At 28.7% G+C, this 9,828-nt stretch overlaps 1 protein-coding gene across 1 annotated transcript; it reads right to left on the minus strand.

Annotated features, from left to right (window-relative positions):
• Nucleotides 1–4,305: 4,305 nt before the first annotated feature.
• LOC107490132 (methyl-CpG-binding domain-containing protein 2) lies at nucleotides 4,306–7,958 on the minus strand. Its single transcript, XM_016110899.3, has 5 exons — nucleotides 7,822–7,958; nucleotides 5,838–6,431; nucleotides 5,673–5,726; nucleotides 5,363–5,520; nucleotides 4,306–4,789 (listed from the first exon to the last, which is right to left on the minus strand). The coding sequence occupies exons 2-5, from the start codon at nucleotides 6,404–6,406 to the stop codon at nucleotides 4,605–4,607; spliced, it is 966 nt and encodes a 321-aa protein (XP_015966385.1). The 5' UTR covers nucleotides 6,407–6,431; nucleotides 7,822–7,958; the 3' UTR covers nucleotides 4,306–4,604.
• Nucleotides 7,959–9,828: the final 1,870 nt, after the last annotated feature.

A 9,828-nucleotide genomic window follows, 5' to 3' on the forward strand; every position in this document is an offset into this window, starting at 1 on the left:
CGCCCTTTACAAGTTAGCTACGGAATATATAAAAGAAACACAATTAAAGGGTAAGTTAGTAGTTGACACTTGATAGGTATATTAAATTATTAATTATTATTCTTTTTATTTAACGTGAATGTTTAGAGTTTAGACAATTGATAAGATAATAATTCTAATCCAAATCTCTTACTATTGTGTACCCATTGAATATTAGTAAATTAATTAGGATGAACTAGTATTATTTAGTATATCTGAATATTTATTATAGGAGATTATGTATTTATTATTATGATTTTTTTAGTACCTATAAATACCATTTTATATTGTATTATTCCAAACAATTTGAATAGACAACTTGAATACACTTAATAATATACAAATTTTTCTTCTAATTTAACCTCTTATTTCTAACACTTGTCATAATTTTTCGCTCTTATAATTTCAATTATATTTCTTAAATATTTTTAGCCGAAAGCTCAATTTTTTCAGAGAAAGAGCTAATAACATGATACTTGAGTCAATTCAATTTAAAAAAAAAAATTAATGTTTTAATTTTTGTGTTCCAATTCTTTTAAATAAAAGTTAAATTTTAACACAAAATAAGATAAATTTATTCATTCTTTTACACTTTAAGATTAAAAGAATTTTCTTACATGCATGTATAAAGTGACATGTTTAATTAATACAACATTATTTGTTATTTTTTGGGGAAAAAAATTCTTGATGCTAATTTATTTCTTGTTGACAACTAAGAGTTTAAAATTTAAGTTAGACTCACTCCATTTTAATATAAAGGATAATATTTATTAAGTTTAAGAAATTTGAATATTAAATAATATATAAAAAATGTGTTATCTAAGCTTAAAAGCATTGATGTCTTCTATTCATATATAATATAATATAAAATCTCTGAAATATTGAACTAGTTAATGACAACTGAAAATTTGTATTTAAACGAAGAGTTAGAGATAGGATATGGGATGGATATTATAAAGAACATTTTGATTTGTATCACCTTATCCAAGAAAAAAATATTTAATATATATTTTTTTTCACAATATACATATCAGAGTTTTATTTAAAAATTTGTTATCGGTTAATAGATTATCGCATACAAGGCGGAAAGAAAGAGAGAGTGGAGAGAAAAAGAAGGAAAACATCAATATTTATTAAAAAATGTAAATTTCTAACTTTCTGCTAGGCCAAAAATTGATCATTTATTTACACCAACCACACGGTATGTATTCTTAACCAAGGCATCAAGATTCTTGAAACCAATTAAGAATAGAATGCTTTATTAGCTACTTTCATATTTTGAGGGAAAAGAGAATGAGAATCTTATGCCATTCAAATGAGACAAAGTGATAATGGTAAGTCCACATTATTTGTTGGGTATTAAGTATAATCATTATAAGGTGCTTATTCTAATACATATTAATAATTAATAAAAATACAGAAAAAAATAAATGTCATATTTTATAAAAAAATTGTATTTAATCTATATGTTATATGTTTTTTATTTTATATTTAAGTGTGAATATTAAGATAGCGTTTATTTTAATGTATTGAAATAGAGATTGAGAGATTGAAATTCAATATCATGTTTGTTGATTTAGAAATTAATACTAAAATGTTAATGTTTGTTTTTAAAATTTCAGTATTTCAATACCTTCAAAAAATAAAGACATAAAAGACTAAAATTTTTAGAAATAAAAATTAAAATTTTAATAATATTTTATATTTAAAATATTCTCATTTTAATTAATTAAATTTAATTTTATCTTTTATATAAATTAAATTAAAATTTTATTTTTATTTTTATTTTTATCTTTTACTTTTCATCGAACAAAATATTAAAATTTATTTCAGTTTTTATTTCTCATGTCTCAGTTTTTCGATCTTAAATCTCTTTCTCTTCCTATCTACCTAATATAATACTAAGGTTGAATATTAGAGCAGCTAAATAAGAATATGATATATATTTATAAGCCTGTCAATCAAAATGCACTATCAAGAAGCAATGACGATAAGATAGAAGATAAAAACAAGCGAGCTTCAAAACCAAGCATGGATGTGGATGAATTGGTGGGTGGTAAAGGTGTCGTCAAACCGACAAGACCATAAAGACCCACATAATCTACATTAGAAACTTTTAGTGAAAATAATAATAATAATAATATCATAAAATATTATGAGTTCAATACCAATTAATTTACTAATATTAGAGTATATTCAAAACTTAATATAGTATTTATAGAATTAATATTTAGTTAAAATGTGTCTTAAGATGACATATGATTAGAAGAATATTTTAATAAGTAATGTTAGGGGGCAGCAATATTTGTGATTAGTAGCCATTAACTAACCATCAATAATAATTTGATGATGTGAGATTGGTGTGAGATTTTATCCAATAACTTACATTTCTCTGCTGATTACATGCTGGCCAAAATACAATAAAATGACTGGCTCCTAGACTTTTCCTATTTTAATTACATTCTTAAACATTCAAAAACTTTAATTGGAATGATTTTCATTTTACAGTATAAAATTTTTAGAAATTTTAAAACTTTTCTTGAATCACCTCTTAAAAATAAATATTGAGGTTATCAATAAAAAATAATTTTATAAAAAATATACAAAGTTCAAATTTTTAATATATTTTACTTACCAATTGTAAATTGACAAAAAAGATAATTATTTGAAATAAGAATTTAATATATTTAAAATTGGATAACATATTATATATAAATGATTGTTTGGTTTCTTCCAAATTAAAGTCTTTATTGAAAGATCCTCTCTAGAATATGCAAACGACATATCCTATAGGGAGGAAGATAAGCCAAAGGAGGCATTAAATACAAGGCACATGGTGTGTTATGAGTATGACAATGGAGTTTGTTGGTTTTGGAACCCACAACCACAAAGACAGGCTATAGTCATCACCATGAACAAGTTATTATGGAAGACTAGATTAGAGTTTAGACTATTCCAAAGTTTCCAATTATTGATAAAGAAAGTGACACCAAAAAATTAAGGTTTAGTTGATAGTTTGATACAAAATAATGTTGTTCCTCATCCGTGCACCTGCCATCCAATGCTAGTAAATGTAAGCGAACCACTCTTTTATTTTTTTTGGTAATTGTAAGCGAACCACTTTGCCAAACAAACTTAGCTACAAAATCTTGGGCCTTGTTAGCCCAAATTATTAGGGCTATTAGGGCCCAATGTGGTTCTTTTGTTTGTTATAATTATTTATCTATGGATGACCCAATTACATTAAACTAGTGGTCTACAGACCATGTCCTTGACCAATAAAAACAAAAGAGAGACCCAAATCTATGTGTGTTTGAACTTTTGTGAAGATCCAGACCAAAAAGAGTAAACTCAAGTACAAAAACAAAAAAAGATATTGGGTGATAATTGGCCAAAAAGAAAATAGTTACTTCATATATATTATCATTATATATAAGAACAATCATATTAGTTATACACAAAAAATCACTTACAAAATTAGTTACTAATATAAAATATATATTAAAATATAAAATATGATTAAAAATAAACTAAACAAAAACATATATTTATACACATACATAATGACTGATTTTTGGTGTATACATGGTATTTTTGAATTTAAAAAATATTATAATTAGTTGGAATTATTGTTAATTGTTTAACCAACAATAAGAGTTTTGTTTTATTGTGTTTAACTTCAAAATTTTAAGCAATTAGAGATGTGTTTATTTTTGTACCTTTTCTTATTAGAATATTTATACAATTATACGAATCTTATTAGAATATTTATACAATTATACGAATAGAACAATAGATGTTAATAATGAAATCTTTTAAAAATGAATAGCAATAGAAAAGTTCAATCTCTTACTATTATTTACTCTTAAACCACCTATTCAAATGTTCAATAATACACAAATCGAAGGGTTCGAGTATAGAAATCGAACGGTCTGATTTGTGTACTTCAATTTTTTTTATTTTTTAAATACAAATCGGACGGTCCGAATACAAAAATCGGACGGTATCTCTTAAAAATCGGACGGTACGATTTCTACTCCGTAAATTAAATCATTTCACATTTTAAAAAAATATTACCATAGATCACAATTTAAAAAAACACCATTGTTAATCTAGTATTAAAAATAAAAATGTGTGTGGGGTAAGCACTCAGTTTCAAAAGATCAACTATCGAAGACAGTGCAGAAACTCAACTTGTACAAATGTAAAATGCAGTTCTAGGAATACCAAGATATTGATCTCATCAATAACTCCATATTTGGGGCAAAATCAGGCAAGAACGCAACATGCAAATCGACTAGTTCTTCAATTGAGACTGGTAAATCACAGTACCATCTTCTGTACATTGTTTTATGGGCTCAGATTACACTTTGAAAGGTTATACAACTTTCATCTTCTGTAGCAGTTCATTTTCGACAACATCATTTCCTGTTCTAAACAAAAAACTGAAAACCTATTTCCCTAATAACCAGAAAATTTTACAGTAAGTTGCAATCTGTCCACCCAAAAAAGAAGCGAAAAAAGGAGGCTATCATCCATCCAAACAATACGCAGAGATTTGGATCAGCAGCCTTAAGTTTCCACCATTAACTTCTGAGTTGAAAATCTTCATTAGCGTCAGGCACATCCTTTTGGAGTGAACTCTCGGTCGCTCGCTTCTTTGTTGGTGGATTGAGAGGGTAATCATCATCCAGTACAGCAGCAAAAGGGACAGGTTTTTCTTCATGCAACTTTGCAGTGTCTTCTGGTGCGGCCCATGCTAGTGGACTCACTGCAAAATATCAGCGTCAGCATAACAATAGCTGTAAGCATGTAACAACAACCAAGTCTCATCCATTTGAGTAACGTAAGTTAGGATACACGAAGCAAATGACACCGGTGTTCTAACGTAAACAATCTCTGTTGTTAGTAAATCGTTAAAATCTAGATGCTTTTGCTGCAAGGATTCTAAACAAATACTTGGTGTGTTTGTCTGTTGCTATATTGACAGATACTTGCATAATTGCATTGCTGCATTCCAAACTAAAGACGACAAGTTAATGTATTTCAAATCAGATGTCAAGCTTTATGATCATGGAAAGATATGGCAAAAATCACAAAATAGAATAATTCCTAGCAGCAGGGTTTAAGGACTGATTGTAGAACAATATAAAAATAAGAGAATCTAAACCAAAAGATATGACATAGTTAATCAATAATGCACCAATCTCTACAAGAACATACTGAAAATAAGATCATAGTTCAGAATTGTACAATTTTTATTGAAATCAACTTTGGTGCATCAAGTGTAAATGGCATATATCATTCGATCATATATACACTATCTTTCACTAATAAAATATACCTTGTTCAGGTTCAACCGGTCTGCCGTCTTCATATGAAGATTTAAGTTTCAGGGAGCGCTTCCTCACATAGTTTTCTTGCAATGGCTTTGGTATTTGAAATGAGAACTGAGAAAGAGTTACCCCATCTCTTATATATTCCGGGTGCTCCAACAAGAACCTAAGAGCACAGATTCACATATAAGAGTTTTACAAGAAACATCAAAGCAAATGTTTACATAAAATTATGAAAATAGTAACAAAACTCAAATGGGATGGTAAGTATCAAGGTCATTCTGGTAAAATAGTAAAACAGAAGTAGCAAGAACATACTTTTGGACCTCTACCATTGAGCGGAGTCTCTTGCCATTTGGTGCTACATAATATCTGAAATAATTAAAAAACAGATTGATGGTTGAAAAGTGAGAATCCCAGAACAGTAGCATGTATCTACACCTAACATTTGGGAAAAGAAAATGACAAATAACAGGTGCATACACATCTGCAAATTTGGTGCTTCCTTCGGCTCTGATCCGTAGTAGTCGCTCCCAACCAGCTGGAGGCTGTGCAATGTTTGGCTTATCAATAGCCCAAACCCGGCTCCCATCCTGAGAAATATCCTCTGGATCATCGCAAGATACATCGGGCCGCCACTCACGAGCTTTTTGACAAATGAATGGCTGCTCAAGTAGATGCTCCCGTATTTCTTCATATTTTTCTTTTGTGGGAATCAGCCTCCATTTAAAGCAGGATGCACATTGAACAGTGAACGCACCAACTGATGGCAAGATTCTGGGAGTTGTACTTGGAGGTTTGCTTCTTGGAGGCAACGGAGGTGTACACTGAATAGCACCAGGAAACAGATCAAGTGTGTTGCGACCACTTGCCGTGGGATCATAAAGGACTAATTGTTTAGATATGTCATTATTAGAGGTGTCATTTTCATCATCTGAAGAGGAAAGATCTATGGGATCTGAAGGGCTGCTATGCTTGTAACTGGTTAAATTTGGACCCGATAAGCCTTTGACTTCATTCCTAGGTGTTAGGGAAAATTTACCACGATGCATCTGATTTCTCCCAGAAGTCTAGTGCCTGCAATATTCAAAAAACAAATCAACAAAATACTGAAGAACAAATCCTTGATATTTTCACAGAACAAGCCTAATGATTTTCTAATTTGTCATGTTTCATGTAATTCTACTAATCCTCTAACTGCCACACATTTTGTATTTGGATGTTCAGGCTTAACCACTGACATGTCTTGCCCTACTATAAAATAAGGCTAAATAGTCTAAGAAATAGATTAGGAAACAAATTTAAAACATAGCAAACTGGATTCATGTAACAATGCAAAAACTTGTAAAACCCGTAAGTCGTTTTGACATGCCAACTTCAGTCGTTTGCCAACAAGCTAGCTAAGAATCACGATACATCCTCCTAACCACATTCTTAAAAATCCTCCTAATTACTTAAAGAAAGTATTATAAAACAATCTTCACAAGGCTATAGCCGATTGCTAGCATAACAAAGTAACCAGCATCTGGTTTGAATCAAGTTTACCCCAAAATTCCAACAGGTTAACCCATTTCTTTCAAGACTAGTTATCTTGGACATACCTAAAGGCATTTCCACATTCCCTCTAACAATAGCACATCCAACCACAAGAGAAAACAACCAGATTTTTTTTTATTTAAAAAAAAAAGGAAAACAAAGGTAAACACGACATTTATCTAAGCTACATCCCCAACACAGAAAGCTAGCAGGGTATACCAAAGGATCCAGAAACAGCAGCTATCAGCTGATTAGGCCATAATTCTCAAGTTTTAAGACCCTTCCATAGAAATGGATCTCAAGCATTTTCAGACAGTTGACACAAACTTAGTATTGCAAGTATAAGTATTCTTGTTCAACAACAACAACAACTCTTTTCTTGTTATATATAACAGAAAACACTTTCTGCAATAGCTTTTCTCTTTATCATGGGGATTATACCAGATAAGCATCAAATCATGCCATTCAAACCCTCAAAGAACATAGATCATCATCAAAAGAGGGGAACAATAATACAAAAAGGGGAGATTCTACTTAAAAGTAAATAGCAAATAGGAATTATATTATAACGTTGCAAACATGTAACGTTCTTTTCTGTTGAAAACAGAAGGGGAAAAAAACACAAACACACACAAATTTCTGAGGAACAAAAATGGATGCATATTATGCAGAAAAATCAAATAGCTGAGCTACCTAGCTAGCTTCTAAGACAATCAAACAACATTTTATTTTCTTTTTTTTTTTGGAGAAAGGAAGAATCTGAGATTGGAACGACGAAAAATTGGTTACGAACAACGTGTTGTGGTTTTCATTCACTCTTTTTCTACGAAGTATTTCTGTTCTCTGCATTAAATCTATGATCCGAAGAGCGAAAATTAAAAATATATATATTAAAAATTGGAAATGGAGAATAACGGAAGAAGAAACGTACAAGTGGATGTGAAGGAAGGATCGTTGGCCGAAGAGAACAAAACCGTGCGATGCAGAGAGAGAGAGAGAGAGAGAGAGAGAGATTTGTTTTGTTGTGTTCTGAAGAAACAAAGGAGAAGGAAGATGAAGGAGCTCAATCTCAGAATGAACAAATATTTATTATTTGTCGAAAAATCATAAATTCGTAATAAATAAATTAAAGTAAACTCTCACTTCCAAAACATTTAAATTTTACCAAAATTGCTTGTAACAAGATGTTTGGTTTTTCGTAGTTTTAATTAAATTTTTTATTATTCGCTTACATGGCTCTAAAAATATTTAGCTTAAAATTATTAAAATTTAAAATTAAAAGTTTTTTTTAAGTAAATTTTAGAAAACTTTACGTCGAAGTTTGATTTTTAAATTAATTAAGACGTTCACAAACCATGCAATGTAATATAATTTATTCAATAAATTGAAATTGTATCTCCCAGATTTGGAATTAGCTAACATAATCAACTTATCTTATGATAGATTTAATTTCATACACCATAGTATTTTTGAAAAAATTATGCAAAATGTTTCACTGTTAAAATTATAAAAACCATTTTGCTCTTTGACCTTTCATACACTATTAATTTGAATTTTTTAAATAAATATCTTAAATTTTATATTCACTTATATATATTTTTAAAATTATTTATATTCTTGTACTATAGTTCTTATTTCTGCATATGAGATAAGCATTAAAAAAACAGATATACGAAGAAATCATATTTATACATATTTTATTTACTAGGTACACCATAAATATGTTTGTACAAAAGAAAAAAAAAGTAAAAAAAAAAAGTGTTTGCAGTACTCTTTATACTAATTTAAAAGATAACATATTGTAATTTATTACAATTTTAATTATATTAGTTTGATTTAAGAAGTATTTGCAGTACTCTTTATACTAATTTAAAAAGTAAAATACTATAATTTATTACAATTTTAATTATATTAGTTTGATTTTTATTTTTTAATATAATTTAATTTCATTGGAAAGACTGAATTAAATTATCGTCATTTACATTAGATTGGTTTATTTCGTTTTGAAAGAATAACTAACCGTCTAAAGAAGGAAAGTAGTTAAGAGTGGTGACAGTTTTTAATTTCTTCATGAGGATGTTGTCGTTATTGTAGTGGCTTCAATGAGAAAGAAAAAAGATGATGAATTTTAGTGAAAATTCAAGTATAGTTAACTTTATGTGAAATTATATATGAAGTTGATAATTGATAGTTGAGAACTATTAAATAAAATTTAAGTCAAATTAGTCGTTATCAACTTCACGTGAAGTGAAGTCGACTACACTTGAGTACCTTAAATTTTTGTTGTTCTTGCGACTGTTACGGTGAGGTTTGGGAGAGGTAGGAAGCGACTCTGATTTGTAGGAAGTGACTCTGATTTTTATTGTTGTTGCGGTTGTTTTAAAAAGTGAGGGAAGACGAAAGAAAAAGAGAGGAAGAAAAGGGAATAACAGAATTCATTCGATATCTCGGCCAATTTTAATAACAAAATATTTTTACACAGTTAAATATTTTTTATAGCGTTTTTCAATATTTAATGAATATTTTTGCCGCTAACAAAAATATAGATTTTTTTTGAATATTCTAACAAAATTCTGTTTAAATTTGCAGAATTAAGTGGTAAAACAGCGGAGTAAGTACCGTAGAGAGAAATGATCTAAAAAAAGAGAAAAAGATAATTGAAAAATAAAAATTTTTATTACTTTTATTATTACTACTATTCATGTTTATATATGAGCATTAGACATCTTAACCTAGTAAATATATTCTATTTCACTATTTATATACAGGGGAGTACTTTTATAAAATGTTATTTAATATATAATCTTAATTACACATTCTTAAAATTCGCAGACAGAATTGATACTTTGTTCTAATTATTTTAGATTTAAAATTCAAACGGAATATAATTTATTTTAAAAAAAATAATAATTAAAAAATTTAAATTATAAAATTTGAA

The sequence above is a fragment of the Arachis duranensis genome, chromosome 5, assembly GCF_000817695.3.
Source record: "Arachis duranensis cultivar V14167 chromosome 5, aradu.V14167.gnm2.J7QH, whole genome shotgun sequence".
NCBI lineage: Eukaryota > Viridiplantae > Streptophyta > Magnoliopsida > Fabales > Fabaceae > Arachis > Arachis duranensis.

Coding starts and splice junctions, on each gene's coding strand:
- LOC107490132 (XM_016110899.3), bottom strand. CDS start 6,406: ATGCATCGTGGTAAATTTTCCCTAACACCTAGGAATGAAGTCAAAGGC. Junction 5,727..5,837: donor AGCACCAAATTTGCAGATGT/GTATGCACCTGT, acceptor TAATTATTTCAG/ATATTATGTAGCACCAAATG. Junction 4,790..5,362: donor ACCGGTTGAACCTGAACAAG/GTATATTTTATT, acceptor GATATTTTGCAG/TGAGTCCACTAGCATGGGCC.